Consider the following 20,127-nt stretch of genomic DNA (forward strand, 5'->3'; position numbering starts at 1 on the left):
GAGGCCTGGAAATCCCACCCCCAATTCAGCAACAGCTCACTATGGACATTTAACTCAAACTGGCCTATCTGCCTCTCTCTCCCTCTCCCTCTGTCTGTTTTACTTGACCTATTTCTTTCCCCATTGTATTTCTCTTTCCTAACCAACAGGTCAAAGCGGGTGACCGCCCTCCAGAGCCTGGGTCCTGCCCGGAGTTTCTTCCTCAATGAGGGAGTTTTTCCCTGCCACCGTCGCTTATGCTTGCTCTGGAGGGCATTATTGGCTTTCTATCTGTAAAAGGCTTTGAAATGTCTTTAGATGTGATTAAGCGCTATATAAATAAATAAAATAAATGTGTGTATTTGTGAAAGGTTAAACTGCAGGATAAAGCAGCTATTTCTTATGATTGTAGACCAGTAAGAAAGGGCGAGAGACAGACAGACAGAAAAGTGGATGATTGTTTAAAGAAAACCACTTTAAACAAGAGCATGTCAAGCCAATGTGCTTTCATTTAACAAGCCAAAGCCACAAGTGGAGGACAGTACTGTACTGTGTGTCAACAGTTTATTCACATGAATACAGTGACCAGAGCATCTGAGGGGTTGTTGTCTGTTGATTGTACTTTCTCTTTGTCTTTCAAACATCTGCACTGGTCATTTAATCCAGTTTAAGTTTGGTTCCAGGCAAGATCCTTAAAATGTTCAAATGCTTGTTGTTGTAGTTAAAGTATTCAAAAGTTTGACTCTTAAAGGACAGTAAAGTATGGAATTACATCATTTCACAGTTAAAGGGATAAAATAAAACTTGGTAGCTTCATTTAGTGGGTTCTCTCCGGGTTCTGCGGCTTCCTCCCTCCTCCACAGCATGCACTTCTGGTGAATTGGTTGATAGATGTATGTGTGTGTGTGTGTGTGTGTGTGTCTGTGTGCGCGTGTGTGTTTGTTTGTCTTTCGTGTGGCTCCTCAGTGCGCCAGTTTTGCAGCCGGTGTGTACCCCGCCTCTCGCCCATATGTCCGCTGAGATAGGCTCCAGCAACCCACGTGACCCATGAAAGTGGAAGAAGCGGATAAGAAGATGAACAAAATGAATAATTTGATAGTAATAAACTTTGTCTGTGTAAATATGGATTCCTCTTGGTTCCTGCGTGGAATTTCTGTTAGTAGTAATAAAATTGTGTTTATATAATTGCATGCTAATTTAGATACATTTATATACAAGCAGTTAAATTCTACTGGACATTTAGCACTCCAAAATATTTTCACATGCAAAACATTTCAGGAAGATGGAGCAGGCTCATTTCTCCAGTGGAAATAGGAGTCAATTTTTATCAATTTAACAGTTGAAGAGCACATTTCATGAATACAAGATGAACTCAGCTACATGCACTCAGTCACATATTCATTTTAGTGAAGTTAAAGTTGTTTATGTCGTAATTTATTATGTACCATTGTCAGATACTGTACCAGAAAATGCATTCCTGTCTCTGACTTAGACTGAGTCTACAACACATAATAGCACAGCCAGCTCACTTGAAAATGCAAATATGATATTCTGAAGTCAGTTAGTATATAGCATTAACTTGGTTGTTGACAGACAAGAGAGAATCGTAAATACAGTTTCAATAATAAATATAAACCTAAGCACTTAAATAAGCTCTCTAATATTTTAGATGGTTGATTAAATGTCATAGAAACGGTTTGGAGTGACGTTGACACGGCAGAGTGACATATAGATCTACAAAGACAGACAAGACATGTGGACACTGAATACTGGGTAGTTTCTCCAGGATGAGGTGTTCAGCAACACATTAACAAAGGAGCTCAAATCCTTTTCTTCAAATTAACATTGGATTCACATCAAGAATACTTTCTGTTTGGGAAGAGGGCAAGTGGAAGAGAAAATAAGTTATTTATGTATGCAGATGGCATTTAGTTGTAATAGCAGAGTCTGCTGAGTCACTACCAGAGTTACTTGAAAGTATTAACTCATATTCTAATCTGTCAGGCTATAATATCAAGTACTTTAAGTCAGAGAGTATTTCAATATTATTACTGAACCATTACTGATACCAATGATGTCAGTTGTTGTTTATATAAATGGAAATGAAATAAAAAGTTGAATTACACAACAAAACAAATCGTTTAGCATTTTGGGTAAATCATATTAAAGCCACCTGGTAGTTGGTTTATCATAAGGACTGGAAACAGGGTGGTACATTTGATTGTACATTTGATTGTGTTTCCTCTGATTTGAAATGTGACCTACACATGCATTATTTCGCTTCCACACAGCTAGCCTGGCTCTATCAACAAAAAATCTCTATCTTCAGACCAACATTACAAAAATCAGTCATAGCTCAGTTTGTTTTCAGTGCTTGTGCTGAGCGAAGCTAATCAGCTGCTAGCTAGAGCCAAAACACACAAATGAAAGCAGTACCTATCTGCCCCACAATTCTCTAACGGAAATCAAATCATTCCTAAAATACCAGTCCTTTAAGGGAAATGAGATGTGCAACAACACAAACTGTAAGAATAGAATAGAATTCATTTTGTGGAATATGGATTTATAAACTACAGGTGTGGTTCAGCACTGAGTTCTGGGATTTTTAATAACATAATAATGACAAAATGCAGGAAAAACGTCTACTTAGAGCAGTGACTTATGCAAAACAGTTATCGTTTTAAACAGATTAAGAGTTTGACATCCCTCCAAATCGTTGTACTGAGCGGGCCCATTACTCCCACACAGTGTCCACTCAGGGTCTCACGTAACAGATGATGGTATTGCAGGTTCATGCAGTGGGACTGAGGTGTTGTTGAGGTGGGGGGGGGGGTCAGTGGGTCACATCAGCATGCAGATACAGCAGGTGTGAACGCAAGACTGTTAAGGGACTTTGGTTCTAGATGAAGGCCAGTGGAGGGGCTTCACCATGGACACATGGACACAACATGTGGGACACATCTGTTTCCTCCACAGCCACTGCTCCATGCACTGAAACACATTGAAAATATTGATTATTTTTATAATATTGCATCTATTTTCCTTAGCCCAACTGAATGCCTCTGCTTTCTTGGTGATCCTCCCTGATGTCATTTTTAAGATGCTGACCAACACAGTTACCACTGACTCTGAGCTGAGGGGACATAATTTTGAAATATTTATATTTATACTCTACTTTTGAAGAGGAGCTGTAAGTTAGAGACCAAACAATGCTTTAGAAAGCAGGTCACATAGTAAGTAGATGATGTGGGAATATATTTCCTTGGTTATTCATTTTAACTTTTTTCAGTAACAACGCACACAACAATGAAAATGACAGACATTGTGTTACAAGTCTAAAGTATATGGTTTCAGTAGAAATCTATAGATAAAATAAATAACAGTGGCTGAGGTAAATTGATTAAATCTACTCTAAGTGCCATCTTTAATATATATGCAGCAATTTTAAATTTTCATACTGTTATTACTGTTATAATGTGGGTCTGCTGAAAGATTTTCTAAATGTGGTAAAAATACTCAAAAATACTCTCCTAATGAAAAATCTTCTTAAACTATTTTATGACTAGAAGATAATCATATTCTTTAACTTGTCATATATAACTTAACATTATATCAGATTACAGTATGACAGCAGTGCTCAAAGTGGTGTTACATAGAAGCCCATATTCTTTACCAGATATTAAGTCATATAATATTTCAATTCAGCTCGTAGCAGGAAAAGTGTTATAAATTTTATATCAATTATACACACCCACTCTTTTTTTACCGCACAATTTATATCAACTCCTAAAAATACATATACTGTATTCTAACTTCTTGAAGCTACTTTTTGTCTTGAAGATTCATTTATGAATTCTCATGTTTTGCTTCTGACACACTGATGAGAAAGTTAAAATCGTGAAAGCACAGTCAAGGCTGTGAGATCTTCACATAAACATTACACCAATTTGTGGGAAAAGATCAGGAGACTTCTGGTCCGTAGTGTGTCAGTGAAAACCAACCACTTTTCCAACAGTATGTCACCTCCCTCCACAGAATGATATCAACGATGTCTCCTCAGGGACAGCTGACGTCGGAGTGCATTCTGCTCCTTCTCTGTGGTGATGGGGCCGTCTGCTGATTTCCTCCTCACGTCTGACAGCCTCATCTGAACGACTGCGGCCTCACTGCTGCTTCGAGGCCGACACTGCTCTAATCTTCGAACCACCTTCATACCAATCAAATGGAGATATTGTGATCTCTTATGTGTCAAGTCCTCAGACAAGGGGGTCTGTAGGGTAGACCATGCTTCGGAGAAAGGTTTCAAGTGTTGTTTTCACCCCCTTTTAACTCATGCACATAAGAGAATAAGCTGCACAGAGGATCTGACATGCTGGGAGAGGAGTGAACGAGATTCTTTTGCAACAGGATGCATTACGCCCTGTGTGACTGGTAGAGATGTGTTACCTCTTTGTGAAAGCGGTGCGTACAGTGCAGCTCCTGTACCCCCCCTCCAGTCTTCCTCAACTCCTCATGACAGACGAGACACAACTTCTTGTCATCAGTCTGTAAAAGAAGGAATCAACTTTAACTTTGAACGAATCACAATGAACGAATCTGATCGTGATACTGATTGAACATCAGGCTAGTAAATAAAACTATAAAACATTCGTATGCATCATGGTCACCAGAGACATGGACTTCTTATCAGTGAGACAGAGCCTCCTCTCGATCGACTCTGTGAGCTCTGGGATGGTGGTGATGCGGTTCTCTGGGATGGCTGATTTGGGACGGCTGTTGTCATCTGAGGAGGCACGACGGACCCTCTGGTGGTGCCTGACCTCCCCCTTCTCCTCTCTGGTTTTGATGTGGCTCGGGGTCGGTGCCATCGCTGCTGCGTGCAGCCTGTTCAGCTTCATGGCATCTAGTTGTGACTGTGGACCACAGAGAATATCTGCCATTACACAACTGGAAAATTGATCTCAGCCCAAAGGAAATCAATAGTGTAATATTTCCATAATAGCTGGAAATGTGACTAACAATGGACCAAATGGACAGCTACGCTGAGTGTTTGTGTGTAGTTTAATCTCTCCTAATGTTCTTAAGTAACCTACTAAGTAACTCTAAGCTGTGAACAGAAGGCGAGTTTACAAGGTAACAGCCAAAATAAAGTACAACTTAGTCCACTGTTATTAAAGTCAATAATGAAATAATTAACCAAAAACAATCCAGAGTGACGCATGTGTCATACAATACAAACAATATGTCCCACAGTGAAACCTAATACGTACCATGCTTAGAAGATCCTTCCTGGTAATTACGCCTAGTGTGAGTACAAGGAGCTCCGCGGTTTGAAACACTGTGTGATGTGTTTGAGTTCTATATAGCAGTAAATATTTATTTATTCATGGATTAGGTTGTGTCATTAGGCTCAATCCTCCTCCAGATAAAATGCTGAGGTTGATCTCTGCTGGCAGAGACTTTGACATTGAAAATAAATCACATGTTCAGTTGAGCTGCAGCTGTTGGTCGATATATATGAGCCTGTGCCATCATATTATCATCTGCTTCTGCTTTACTTTACCTGCCTGTTAACGCTGATATTTGCATATTTCAAATAAACGGAAGACTTTCAAATGTGGACACAATGTGGATTTAGCTTTATGTGAGAAAGCTTAGCTTTCAGTGGAAACACATGAACTAAGCAGATTCAAATTAATGCTTGTCCCTCTGATGTTTAGAGGATGTGTGTGTAGATTGTGCTGACAGCCTCGTCCTATATTCATTCCATAACTGAAAAACATACAAAACTGTCAGCTTCATTTGGACAAAATGCTGTGTAATGTCTAAAACAACATCAGTTTCAGGAAGTAAAATTAACCAGTATAAAGTCAGTTCTGTACAACACTTTATATGTGCATGTATGTGTGTGTGTGTGTGTGTGTGTGTGTGTGTGTGTGTGTGTGTGTGTGTGTGTGTGTGTGTGTGTGTGTGTGTGTGTGTGTGTGTGTGTGTGTGTGTGTGTGTGTGTGTGTGCGTGTGTGTGTATGGGTGTGTGTGTACTGGAGTCCTGGAGGAGGTTTATGGTCTACTGTACGTTCAAGACAGGCTACAGACAAGCACTCACAGCCCTACAGTGTGTATGCATACATGCTGATGCTGTCATGAGCCAAAACTGATACAGAATAATTTATTTCTACTTCAACCATATATCATGAGAGATAATTTTTGCTGGTTGTCCATACTGAGGTGATGGGTACTGTCAGCAGGGGGCTTTAACTAGTGCCTCACTTGATTTCTATTGGTAGCCATGTCTCCCCTAAAATATTTTGTTAAGCAGGTGTCTTGATCTCCCCGTGTACCCAGCACCGACTTCACTGTAGCCCTCCGTCTACCACAGCAACACATTGCTAATTGTTTAATCATAATTATTTGATTAATTATTTATGTTGTATGTTGTATTATGTATCCAAGTATTTCTAACAGTAGCATCACAGAGTTACATCAGTTACATCAGTTTTCACTTTTTATGCTGTGGTCAGTCAAACATGACAATTTGAACTTTAACATTGTACATTCAACAAGATCACATTCAGTGTTATTAAATGCTAGCGGTCCTCACCACAGTTGGGAGTGACGCTCTCCGGTCCGCATTTGTTCTTGCAGGTCTCCTGAAACTACCCTTCCTATCTCTGGAGTGTCCAGCTTCTGTTCCATGACCCCAATAGCTGCTCATCCATTTGGTGAAGTTTCCATCATCATCCTCATCATTATCCACAACAAAGGCAGGCAGGAGCCTGAGAGACATGGTGGGGAGTTGCAGGGAGCAAAAGAAAGTGTGATCCAAGCCCGGTGGCACTGAGGGTAAAGGCAATGCTGGGCCAACCTGCTGATGCCCCGGCTTACTGTCTGCTGTACTACACAATCCTGTCCAATAAGGCAACGGTAACTCACTTCAATTAGCACTGCTGCTGTAGTTTTAATTTTAGATGAACTAAAAATAAACGGCTTAGCTTTTGTGGAAGCGAATCCCCATTAATCTGGTTATCGTTGCTGGGAGAAAGTAAAATCAGAGATGATGGGGAGTAGACAGGGAGGTGGGAGGCAGAGAAGGATGGCTAGTATTTTGGCACTGGGGGGCTGATGTGACCACTGCTTTTAATCTTTCCATTACAGTCACAGGCCTGAGGGTAGACAACTCAAACTCCAATTTCCCCATACTTTCCACGAGCAGAGTACATCAAACCTGTCAATAATTATGGAGTGCAGGCCACCCTTATCCACCAGCGTGTGATGAGAGCCTGTGGCTTCTGTTACACAGGGCAGAGAGGAAGCGACATCTGCATATGTGTGAAGACATATCAACAAACACATTTTGTATGTCAGATGTTATGGAGTACATTTATTTATCCTTTAGCAAAACACATGATAAACACATAATTTTTACCATACGTTCAATTTATAGTTTGAAAGTACATAGTGCAGAGGAAGACATTAATGTAACACATTAATATTTTACACTCCAATGATCCATCTATCCATTTTCTGTCACTGCTGATCCTATGCAGGGTCACTGGAGCCTATCCCAGCTGACATTGGGAAGGAAATACCCTGCACACCAGTTCATGACAGGAAAGACAAATAAACATTCATGCTCACATTCACACACACAGTCAATTCATATGTGTAGCAAAATATTCACCTGTAGTGTGCTCTTTTGGACTGTGGAAGGAAGCCAGAGGACCCAGAGTACCGGGAGAGATCCGTCAGAGACCAGGGGAGAACATGTACACCCCACAAAGTAAAGGATCACAAGGATTTGAGCCCAGTTAAACCTTTTGTGTTGACGTACAGGGTCACTTTACCACCAGGCCATGTCACTAACAAACTGTACAAGATTTTTTTAAAAATCATGATGTTAAATATGTGACACACTGTAGAGTGGCATCCTATGTTACATGGACTGTCCATCAGTGAATTTTAATATGCTATTTCAGATTAAAAATCTATTAATCCTAATCTAATGAATTGTTTAAATATAAATAAGTACTGTTACATTTTTAAATACTGCTAAATGCCTACTTGTGTAAAGCTCCATTCATCTCAGTTTTCAGTTCCAGGAGAAGGTACTACTACGGCTGCATATGAATTTAAAAATAATTCTGGAAAAACTGAAAGTATCAAAAGCTGCAAATCATTTCAGAGGCAACAATCTCAATGATCTTAATTTCTTCTCCATGCAGATTGTGTAAATAAAATGTACATGCATTAGCATGTGATGTAATTATTTCACTTCAATAACGGATTTCCATTGGTGATTTTCAAAAGCTCCTGATTTTCAAAGCTCCTGGTCTCTTCATTTAAACTATTTGCAGTATCATAGGAGTGCAGCCAATTTTCAGTGGTCACAGGTTTCCAAACATCAAGTGGCAGCGACTAAAGTTAATCCAGGCGGTGCTAAAAATAGCAGGCAGATTTTACAGGAATAACAAGAAGAGTCTGGAATAGCCAGATGATCAGACATCCTTGCTGTCAACACTATCACCAGCTCTTTTCACCTTTATATAGCAGTATCTGCATGAAATGTAAAGAGAGGCGCAGCACATACACAGTCATACATAGTATATGGTTAAAGTGTCTCATCATGTGTTGTAATTCAAAGGATGAAATGGATTTTATGGCTTTTCCAAACGAGATCCTGTGACAGTGAGCAAGGTACTGCCACGAGGGCAACAGTGTGTTTTTGGTAAATCTGAACAAATCAAAGTGTTTTACATATTTGTCATTATTTTTGTAAGAATTTGAAATGGAAGGCTTTTTATTAGATTTAAACATGTATTTGAATTCATCTCAAAAAACTGAATGAAACAATCGCTGTGTTATGTGACCAGGTAACTACTTTTTATATTAAAGACCACCCCATGAAGGGAAAGCTTATCAAATGTTTGTGTTGTTGAGAGGACCGGGCTGACTAGCTAAATACAGTTGGCTCTGAAAAGTGTTCAGTGCTGGTCGCTGTTTGAGGACACATGGCCTTGGGCATAAATTGATAGTCAGACTCCAGCAGTGTCCAGACAGGGCAGCTCAAAGACCTGAAATGGGACAGTGAAGCGACTGAATTTAGCAAGGACACAAACATGTGTAATAAAATTTAAAATATCCAGAATTTAAAGTAACATTTCGCAAGTTACAGCTGAAATGCCTATGCACTGTAAATAGACGAAGTTGACCAAAAAAATGATTGTGATAATACAATTTTTTTAATGTCAACAATGTATTTTCCACTGTCTTTTAAAAAATATAGTTGTACATACTGACTGAAGTACACAAAATTTGTAACTACATTGGTCATTTATTACAACGAAATTAATATTATTCTTTATTATTATTATTATTGTTATTATTATTATTATTATTATAGCGATTACCTGTATATCATAGATAAAGTCAACAGCACTGCCATCTGGTGGCTGCATCCAACCTGCACGTGTGCGTGTGCCTGTGCCTGTGCGTGTGTGTGTGTTACATTCTACGAAATAGACTATGCACGCACTGGAAACTAGATGGTAATTTTGGCAATGATTATCACGTCAGGATAGACTACTTAATATCAATATTACTATATTCTCTTTCGGGGTTTTTTCTTCTTTGTTGATTTATTTCTATTCTGTAAATGTTTTAGTACTGGAGATTGTACTTGCAACATTTTTATAACATTTTCCAACGGGCACCTGTTAAAGTCTTCGTCATAGTTATTGTGATTCCGATCTAATGTTCTGCTGCGTCTCAGCGCAACTTGGACTCTAATGTAATCCTAACGAGCAACTAAAACGTTCTGCTGTAGTACCAAGGAAACTTACTCCTCGTGTCTTTAAAAGCGGTTGTCTTTAATCCTCGTAAGTGATGTTTGGACTACAACATGCAGTTAGAGAACTACAACTACCTTTTCTCGTGACTTGCCTGCCACTAGGCTTTTCCCATGATTCCCTGGGATGACCTCGCCGAGCACAGGAAGAAGAGACGGCGGTCCCTCACGCTGCTTGTAGTGGTGTGTGGCTAGCTCTCGCTCCGTGCTTATCATGGCTGCTTCGAAGCCAGTCGAGCCGCCGTCCGGCACCGGACTCCCGCGTTGGCAGCTGGCTCTGCTCGTCGGGACTCCTATCGTGTTAGGAGTCGGGGCGGTTTACCTGTGGAATCGCAGCAGGAAGGAAAGCAGTGGAACCGGTGAGCGGATAACTCCAGAAGGCAGCGCGAGCCCGTCGCAGGGCCAAAGCGACGGAGCGCGAGCCGCCCCGGACCAGGAGAACATGGTAACGTGACTGTAGCCGCGCGCCCTCCCGCCGCTGCTGCTAGCATGTTGTAGCACCGTAGCTTGAGCGTTCATGGTCCATTGCATGCGGTCTGTTGAGTAAAGATGCCGGTAAAGTGCAGTCAAGGACACTTACATACTAGGACTGTAGTCTGTCAGCTACCCTCATCAGAGCTAGGCCGACATCAACCAGCCCCTCAGAACGGGATCAGGCAATGTTAAATGCTAGCTAGCTTTCTAAGCTAACAGTACAAGCGTAAATTAGCTAATTAAATACCATGCATGTTGAACAATAAATGCGCAACTGATAACTTGCTGTATAGAAATACATGAAGCTAGCTTGTCTGTTGGCCTTTGCTAACGTTGCCATGTCTGTATGTGACGGAGGCGGGTATTTGTGTAATTTCAGTTTCGGTATCCTTTCAATACAGTTATTTTATGTATTGATCGATCATTTTTTCACTTTATCACAGTCTAGAGGCAACAGTATGTTATTATTGGAGCAGTTTTGCTCGGTCAGTGCTTTAGTTCTTAGTTCCAGCCACACTTGGGCTACCGAGTTCTGTCTGAGGTCATTATACTATAGTCGTGAAAAGTGAACACGTGATTTTCTCACCTATATTATTTACTATTTCACAAAGTACACGGAGTCCTATGACGACTCAGATGTTGAGTGTGATGCTGTTGATGAATCCCCATTATACTGTACATACTTAGTAGAGACTTGACCTTCGCCATGCTGGTTTGGAGGAGGCAACCTGATCAACTATATTTGATTGTCCGCAAGATACGCTTAAATAATGTCAGTTGTTTCTGATGAGATTGTGTTTAATGTGCAAGTGAAAATAACAAATATTCAGGCATAGACAATACATGATGTTCCACAACGGTGTTCAATCTTAGTCTAAGGGATTAGAAAGCATTTGGAAAGAAGCAAATTGCATTGGGCATGGATTTTTTGAGTGAGGCATGTTATTATTAAGATTCAGTCATTCAGAAGGATTTCATATATTTAAGTTCCAGGTAAAAATTATTGATTTGGATCTGCCAATATAGATTTTTTTTAATTAATATTTTTGTTGATAACATAAAATCACTGATGGTAAACAAAACACATTTTATTCCAGTCACAAATGTAGCCGCAAGAGGGCACAAGCCAGTGTCTTATAGTGCCGGTCCCAAGCCCGGATAAATACAGAGGGTTGCGTCAGGAAGGGCATCCGGCAAAAAACTTTTGCCAAATCAAAGATGCGAATCAAACCTATGACTTCCATACCGGATCGGTCGAGGCCCAGGTTAACAACAACCGCCATAGGCGCTGTTGACCTACAGGGTGCCGGTGGAAATTGGATTACTGTTGGTCGAAGAAGGAGAGGAGGAAAGTGCATTCGCATGAAGAAAGAGGAGCGCCAAGAGTATAGGACAAAGAGTAGGGACGTTTAATGTTGGAACTATGACAGGAAAAGGTAGAGATTCCAGTCACAAAAAAAGAGTCTATGAAATCTTGAGTCAGCCCTGTTTGAAATGTGTGTAGCAACATACACTCTGCATCCTTCTAACAACTAATACCCATGTACACACATATACAAACACACTCTCACACATATGTGCATGCATGCATGGGTGCGAGCTAGAAATGTAATTGATCTACTTGTCGGTTGTAAAATCTGGCAGGAGCCAGCATTGTGTTCAGTTTTTGTGGTTACAGCCACTATGAACATCTCTGCAATAATGTGCGGCTTCTTTGACTTAGCTAATGTCTTGGGTTTTAATTAACGCTTGCTTTGACTGTGTCATACCAGTCAAATTGTCATGAAGTGTCACCAATAAGGATGAATATATTATAAGTAGCTGTTATTACATCTTTATAATGACCTTAATGTACTATCTGAATGCTGGCTAACATGCTAGTCTGTGTGCCTCAGCCAACACACTGGTTGATGTATTGCATGTGAAAAAAGGTTGTTTACTTAGACATGTGAACTTGTCCATCAAAAGCTGCGCAGCATTGCAGTTTTTGCCATAAAGTTTGTGTTATTGTAGTTCTTTTAAATATTTCTTTCATTCAGTCCTTGGCATCCATGTGCAGTCCAATAGCACAGCCTGTCAATGCTTATATTTTGATTGTGTTTTAATGTTCTTTTATCATTAATGGCCCTTTTTAAACACTTTATAGAGATACACTTTCATCTGCATTTCATGCATGAAAGGTGCTATACAAATTAAGCTTATTATTACTGGTGTTGCATAATGAAAATGAAGGAAAAAAATAATATCTTCTGTATGAGAGAAAGATGTAGTCAAGCATTTTCATGCGTAAACCAGTACATTGGGTCACAGGAGAACTATCAATTATTTCTTTAACCCCCCCCCCCCTCTCTCTTTCACTCTTTCTCTCTCTCATTTAGAGCCCTTTGGATCGGGCCCAAGCTGCAAAGAACAAGGGAAACAAATACTTCAAGGCTGGCAAATATGAGAATGCCATCCAGTGTTACACAGAGGCAATTGGTCTCTGCCCTGCAGACCATAAGAGTGATTTATCCACGTTCTTCCAGAACAGAGCGGCAGCCTATGAACAGCAGGTTGGCGGATTCTTTTAAATGTCCCTGTGGTTGCTAGTTTTTGAGATACCTCTTTGTATATTTTGTCCATCCATTTCTATAATGAGGGTATGTCTACACACACCTTCCCAAAGATGCTGCAGATAGAGAGCCATCCAAATCAACACACCTTCCTTGTCACTGAATTTATTTACTGTACCACTACTGACAGTGCATTTTGAAGAAAAAAACCCAAAATTATTTTCTCAAATCTCAAATTAAAATACCAGCTGAAAAAGTGGGGCTGTTTTGGTTGGTGTGTAATAGACTCTGTACAAATTAATGTCTTTACAACTTAAATGACTGAACCTTTACCTCCCAGAGTTAAATGTGATGTCTGTCTGTTCACACTAAACAAACCAGTGGTGTCGTAAGACCAAACCCTGGGTGTGCTGTACAGTTTTCCCCGAATAGTGGACATCTATTGACTGCTGTATTTTCAGATGTTGATATATTTCAGAATGCATTCCTTTTAAATTGTTACAACTATTTCAGTTGAAATGGACAGAAGTGGTGGAGGACTGTTGTCAGGCTGTGGAGTTGAATCCACGTTACATCAAGGCTCTGTTCAGGAGGGCGAAAGCACTGGAAAAACTAGACAACAAAAGAGAGTGTCTAGAGGGTAGGAGACTGTTTTCTTTTTTTTTTCTATAATGTGTGTGTTTGTGTGTGTGTGTGTGTGTGTGTGTGTGTGTGTGTGTGTGTGTGTGTGTATAAAAAATGTAGTGCTTTGTGGCTCACTCAGTCACTTTTGCTTCCTATGTGTCCTCCAGATGTCACAGCGGTGTGTATCCTTGAGGCTTTCCAGAACCAGCAGAGCATGTTGCTAGCAGACAAGGTGCTGAAACAGCTGGGGAAAGAGAAGGCTAAAGAGAAATACAAGGTGTGTCCAGTTTTCACAACGTTTTTTTGTACATTTATTTCACTGAATTGTCACAGCAAACTTTTGAAACCCCTCTTCTTTAGAACCGTGAACCAATGATGCCCTCTCCTCAGTTCATCAAATCGTACTTCAGCTCATTCACAGATGACATTATCTCACAACCCCTGCAGAAGGGAGAGAAGAAAGATGAAGACAAGGACAAGGAGGGCGAGGCGGCTGAGGTCCCCGGCAGGTCAGACAGTGTGTACTTGGCCTGAGACGTGTTGTAGGTGTAAAAGCTGGGTTGAAAGAACTGGTGACATACAGCAAGATGCTGAAAAATGTGAAGGGTTGATGGGGTGAAAGGGAAAACTTTTTTTACTTCATCGTTTTCATTCACGCTTGACTTTGAGCACAGAAAGTTTACAGTGGGCGGACATCAAAAATTATGTTTTACTACTTATTTTTAATTGCAGTAAGATATTTTACAGAGAATGTCCAACCTGAACTTGGTGCTGGTCGGACAGCTATAAGAATCTTAGAGTTCACTAATTGTTCACCAAATGTTGAATGTTGGGAATTTTATTGAGATAATATTTATGAGTTTAGAGAAGAAATAGAAATATTAGTCAGCTGGTGGTGCCAGCAGAAAAGTCAAAGAATCAGGTAAATCATTGCTATGACTACATTATCGCTGGTCATTATTAGTTTGTTCCTGTGAAAGATGCGGAGATGTGACTAAGCATAAAATTTCACTTGGGGTACCTTAAAAGTATCCTAACAAATTAAGTTTCAAAGTTTGTCTTGTGTGTCACAGTTGTGTTATTTACATGTATTCTAATGTTCCCATCATGTTAGTCATTAATTAACTTGATGGAAGAACAAACCTGACTAAAGTCACTTACTTTTTTTGAAGATTATTGATGAAAAATGACAAACTTGGGAGTTTTCTTTTTTACATCAAGAAGCCAGAAAGTTGCTCAATGGCTTGTTTAGTTTATTTTCCGTTGCTTGTTTTATAGTGTGACTGTTGTACATGTTCGCATTGTGGCACCTACCAAGAAATGATATATAATGCAGCTCTTGTCCACCATTACATCTGTCAATGACAGACCCAGAGGTGGAACAGAACTGAGTTCAATCTGAAGCCTCTTACATAATGGGAAAAGCATATTTGTCTTGTCTTACTTCACAATTTGGGGGTTTTTCGAACTGTGACTTATCACCTGTGAGATTTTTACTGTCCTCTTCTGTTTGTTCATCTGTTTTAGCTCTGGCTACCTGAAGGCAAAGCAGTACATGGAGGAGGAGAACTATGACAAAATCATCAGTGAATGCACCAAGGAGATGGAGTCAGGTGGTCGATACACTGCAGAGGCCCTCTTGCTGCGCGCCACGTTTTACTTGCTGATTGGCAACGCTACAGCTGCACAGCCTGACTTAGACCGTGTAATCAACATGCAGGACGCTAATGTGAAGGTACTGTCTTTAATTTGGTAGCCTGTTCTTAGCCGATCACATTACTAGGCCAGTGGATAATAAGATAATAGGGATGTAAAAACTCTGTCCTGTCTCTTGCTTGTTGCAGCTACGAGCCAATGCTTTAATCAAGCGTGGAAGCATGTATATGCAGCAGCAGCAGCCGCTGCTCTCCACACAAGATTTCAACATGGCAGCCGAGATCGACACACGCAACCCTGATGTGTATCACCACAGGGGTCAGGTAGCTAACATGTTGTTTTTAACTGATCGGAGCTTAAAATTTGAAATATCTTGCTTAGGCAGCAGCTCTTTGTCTAAAGGCTTGTTTCCTCTCAGCTGAAAATCTTGCTGGACCAGGTAGACGAGGCAGTGGGAGACTTTGATGAGTGCATCCTGCTCAGGCCTGACTCTGCTCTCGCCCAGGCACAGAAATGTTTTGCTCTGGTAAATACTTCACCCAAATGTTTGAAAATAGTCAAACACAATACAGAACAGAATATATATTAAATTTCTGTTTTGTTAATAATGATTTATTTTGCTCACTCTTACTAATAGATCTTAATGTATCATGGGAAACAATGTGTTTAACGAAAACTTTTAACTTTTGAGATGTACTGTACTTGCTGTCTTTTGTTCTTCTTGACATGAGTTACAACCCTACCAGTTGAAAAACAGCATTGATGTCTATGTCAGTGGCAGCCAATGAGTTAAACAGCACAATCCTTTTTGGATGTTTTGACGTCTTTGCCACTCGCACAAGAAGAGACAGCAGGAGTGAATGGGGGGAAGAAATGCAGAATAGGAATCTCTAGCAGATGCTCCACTGATCGAGCTAAACGTGTTCCAGCATGTCAATTCTTGAACAGAAGCTTTTTAAACCCAGACCACCTCCATTATTGTGAGGATATTCACTGTCTTGTGGCTAAATCTAGAGATGTAGATAGTCATTTTCTGTTTCCTGGTGTCATTTGTTGATTGACTTCAGTTTTTTATTTGTGTTATGGTCATGTTTGAACACCTGTATTTTATGGGTTTTTGGAAATGGGAGTGACAAGCTGGATAATGTCTGCTCACACAGCTATTAAGCGCCATTAAGGTATTATCATAGACAAATGGTATCAGCCAGCGCGCCATTATGTCACTTACTAACATTTAAAGTGAATTTGTGTTTTAACCTTTCTGTCCCTCCTCCCCCTGCCTGTTGTCTAGACACTGAGTTTATTCTTCTGCTCTTCAGTACAGGCAAGCATATACTGGAAACAACCCATCACAAGTGCAGACAGCAATGGATGGCTTTGAGGATGTTATTAGACGGTTCCCCAAGTGTGCTGAGGGCTACGCTCTTTATGCTCAGGTAAAATAATCACTGATTTTCTGTTCTCATTTCACTGGATGATTTTATAGCATAATAGCTTAGATGTGTTATAGTCTTAATGAGGCAAAGGATAAATTTTTTTCTTCACATTTTATGAAAAAAATTTTTTTTATTCAAAGGTCTCATACTCTTTCTAATCAATTTCACACAACTGTCTGATGTCCAACTAGACTGTATTCAAAAGGGATTGCCCCAAACTGATCCGTGGTACTGAATTTCAGCTGTTTATTAGTCGTTAAGATGAGCTCTACTGAGAACAGGCTGTTTCTGTTCCTGCACCTTTAAATGCTAATGAGCTCTATTTGTCAACGCCTACCTTGTCGTTTACACGCCACTCTGACAGATGATGTGGCTAACGGTAGCATGGGCTAATGTTTACAGCCAACGCAGCCTGCGCGTTGTAATTAAACATGAAACACAACCACGGTCTCTTCTGTTCTTAGATTGGGACAGAATAGAAGCAGTTATGTTGATTTGTGCAACCAACAACTGAGCAACTAGCGTGTCTAGCTCTGAGTGACGACATTGAGACACACTGTTACCTTGCCGCTGGACACACTTCACCCCAGGGATGAACATGCCCTTATCTGGTTAGAGGGGGGATTTCTCATGCAGAAGGGGCCAGGTTATAAATCTTTTTTGTTATGTCAGGAAAGGAGCTGATTCTGATTTTGAGCACCGTTTCACCAGTTTGTGGGCTGAACAGTATCCACGACCTGCTTGTTTACCTCATTCTAGGAGCTAGTAGGGTTAGAGATCAGGCAAAATGTGTTTTTCATAATATTACCCCTTTAAATAAATGTTTCAATGGATAAAAAATGGTTTCTTCTAAATCTTGTAATTCATCAAGATTTAGAAATTTGAATTAACATAAATGAATAGTGTATAGTAAAAGTAGTTTAAAGTTTAAAATTGAATAGCACTGTATATGTCATGCAAAATTTCAGTATCAATATCACTATCAAAACTATCAGAATAAACAGACAAATGCATGTCTTTGCACAGAGCAGATATCACTCTTGTCTGATTATTGAGACTACTAGAAACTACAAGGATGTCCAACATCACTGTTTTCCATAGCTCACACAAAGTTGAAGTCCGGGTGCCGTGCCAGGGCTACTTCAGACAACAAAGCAGATACAGGCCTTGTTGATGTGTTCATTACAGTCCAGTGGTGTATTTTTTCAGGCTTTGACTGATCAGCAGCAGTTTGGAAAAGCAGACGAGATGTATGACAAGTGTATCGAACTGGAACCAGACAATGCGACCACATACGTTCACAAGGGGTAGGCTTGTTTACCTTTATAGAGACATATCGGTTACAACAACTTGTAGATGTCATCATAACTTGTTAAAATTTGTCTATGTCTTATGACCAGCTTATTACAGCTCCAGTGGAAACAAGACCTTGACTTGGGTCTAGATCTCATCAGTAAGGCAATTGAAATAGACAACAAGTGTGACTTTGCCTATGAGACGATGGGAACCATTGAAGTTCAAAGGTGAGACTAACAAACTGACCAACAATGAACATTATAAAAATCCTTCAGGAGCTCATAATAACCATTAAACTTTCCTTTCAGGGGCAACCTGGACAAGGCAATAGACATGTTCAACAAGGCGATCAACCTAGCCAAGTCAGAGATGGAGATGGCCCATTTGTACTCATTATGTGATGCAGCATATGCCCAAACAGAAGTGGCAAGGAAGTATGGGCTGAAACCTCCGACACTGTAACTTTTCCACCAACTGATTGCCAATGTCTTTATTACCGTGTTAAAACTACAATTGTCTGACTTTGTTTTGAGTACTGATTTATGTAAGAAAAAAGGAAAGGCCCTGAATGCTCTGTTTACATCACATTAAGATTTTCATGTTATCACAGAGGAGTTCTGCTTATGTTCAGACCAAGGCTGTGGTCAGGACCTTTGGTTGATTCGCGGTTCCATCTGGGCGGAAGGCCAGGGGAGTGTGGGGTCACGTCATTGCTTTGCTTAGTTGACAATTCAACCAGAATATTGCTGTCTAACCCTAGAGACTGTCATCTGGAGAGAAAATACATGAACGGCCATGTATTCGTGTTTAAAAATAAGTCTTTATGTAAAGTGTAAGAGAATTGAATTGTATGCAGTCTGAATTGCTGACTAGGACGTTTTTGTGACACACAAATCTCCCAAAAATGCTGTGAGTTTAATGAAGAGTTATAATGGACAGCTCATACTTAATTTATGTTTGATCTGAAGTGGTTTTGTCCACCTTCTTCCAAATATGAACATTTTCAGTTCTGAATGCAAGTTTAAAATAATGTGTAATGTCAGTGTTTGTGTGCTGAAACTGGTTCCATGGACATGGGGCGTCAGAAGGCTTAGTTTAGCATCCTGAAGTGTTTTTTTTTGTTTTTGTTTTTTAATGTTGGCACTGCCTGTTTTTTTTTTTTATATACTTTGTGCGGTATGTTCACTTCATAATCGTAAATGCAACTCGCGTGTTGTCTTGGAACACTAGGAAAACCCCAACTTTAAGAGACTGGGAAAAACACTTGATTAGAAACTCTTGATGAACTTTAGCTTTTAAGTTTTTTTTCTTGAATTGCCTTTAGTGTCTGAAGATGTCATAAAGGATTGGGTGTTCAGTGCTCTTTTTCCTAACTCACTTTAATCAGAAAACATCAACTTTCTATTTTATTGTGATTTTCCCCCCCCCCAGCCTTATTTCCAATCTACATGCAGGATCTATCATGCATGATTTACTTCTCAAGTAGCATCCGCGCTTTGTAAAAATAATAACTTTATTCACCAATGCTGAATGTTAATGTTGGGAAAACTAAATTCTAATACCCCTCTGGTGTTCATTTATCAGCAGTGATGGCTATTTGTATTACTGAATGTTACAATAAAATCTGGTAAAAACTGCTAAACAAAAAAAAAAAACTTTTTTGAAGTTGGAACATTCAAACATACAGTAGCCTTTGAAAAAAAATGCAGTTATAATTAAATGTGAGGCCGTTTGGTATATGCTACACTATCATTCAACTACATGTATGGTGACCAAAGTGAAAGAGAATATGAATGCTAATAAATTTATAATTCCTGGAATAAGTATTACCTTCAAAAGTTTTTTTCTTACCTGCAAAACATGTTACTCTTCAGAAACACCCTCTGCAGAACTGCACCGCCAGCGTTTCCAGGGGTGAACCCAAATTTCTCCGATGCAATTGAATGACTGAATCTGTATTATCTGGATATCGGTGCCATCTGTTTGTTACTGTACTCTGGCCCAATGCATATAACCCCAAATATGTATTTAATCTGTCATCTGGTCAATGGTCTGATATACAGTAGATCCGGTTGTGTTCAGCGGTGGATTGTCCAGTCGTCCGCATGTTTTTTTTATTGGTGGGGGTGTATGTAATTTATTTTAATGACAAAGGCAAAATTTTAAAGTTTCTATCTGATTATGTTGAGAAAGTATATCGCAGATATACTTTCTCAACATATCTAAAAATCCATCTCTGTGGAATCCGAACTAATACATTGCGGTC

The 20,127-nt window shown here is 39.8% G+C and overlaps 2 protein-coding genes across 2 annotated transcripts; one reads left to right on the plus strand and one right to left on the minus strand.

Moving 5' to 3' along the window:
- Window positions 1–509: 509 nt before the first annotated feature.
- On the minus strand, window positions 510–7,712 carry lnp1 (leukemia NUP98 fusion partner 1; the record flags this gene model as incomplete). The annotated part of the gene is made up of 6 exons (XM_068319286.1): window positions 510–4,186; window positions 4,426–4,524; window positions 4,647–4,892; window positions 6,581–6,755; window positions 7,205–7,268; window positions 7,661–7,712. Coding segments are annotated over 6 exons (801 nt in total), but the record flags the coding sequence as incomplete, so codon positions are not given.
- Window positions 7,713–9,937: 2,225 nt separating this feature from the next.
- tomm70a (translocase of outer mitochondrial membrane 70 homolog A (S. cerevisiae)) lies at window positions 9,938–19,687 on the plus strand. The gene is made up of 12 exons (XM_068319197.1): window positions 9,938–10,268; window positions 12,676–12,849; window positions 13,363–13,489; window positions 13,641–13,750; window positions 13,834–13,982; window positions 15,001–15,208; window positions 15,318–15,452; window positions 15,548–15,655; window positions 16,449–16,565; window positions 17,775–17,872; window positions 17,966–18,088; window positions 18,170–19,687. The coding sequence occupies exons 1-12, from the start codon at window positions 10,038–10,040 to the stop codon at window positions 18,321–18,323; spliced, it is 1,734 nt and encodes a 577-aa protein (XP_068175298.1). The 5' UTR covers window positions 9,938–10,037; the 3' UTR covers window positions 18,324–19,687.
- Window positions 19,688–20,127: the final 440 nt, after the last annotated feature.

Source organism: Antennarius striatus, chromosome 7 (genome assembly GCF_040054535.1).
Source record: "Antennarius striatus isolate MH-2024 chromosome 7, ASM4005453v1, whole genome shotgun sequence".
Lineage (NCBI taxonomy): Eukaryota > Metazoa > Chordata > Actinopteri > Lophiiformes > Antennariidae > Antennarius > Antennarius striatus.

Bases quoted from the DNA above. Each gene is read 5' to 3' on its own strand.
- tomm70a (XM_068319197.1), top strand. From the start codon at position 10,038: ATGGCTGCTTCGAAGCCAGTCGAGCCGCCGTCCGGCACCGGACTCCCG. The intron at 13,751-13,833 runs GTGTGTCCAGTT...CCTCTTCTTTAG, and splicing joins AGGCTAAAGAGAAATACAAG to AACCGTGAACCAATGATGCC. The intron at 15,209-15,317 runs GTACTGTCTTTA...TGCTTGTTGCAG, and splicing joins TGCAGGACGCTAATGTGAAG to CTACGAGCCAATGCTTTAAT.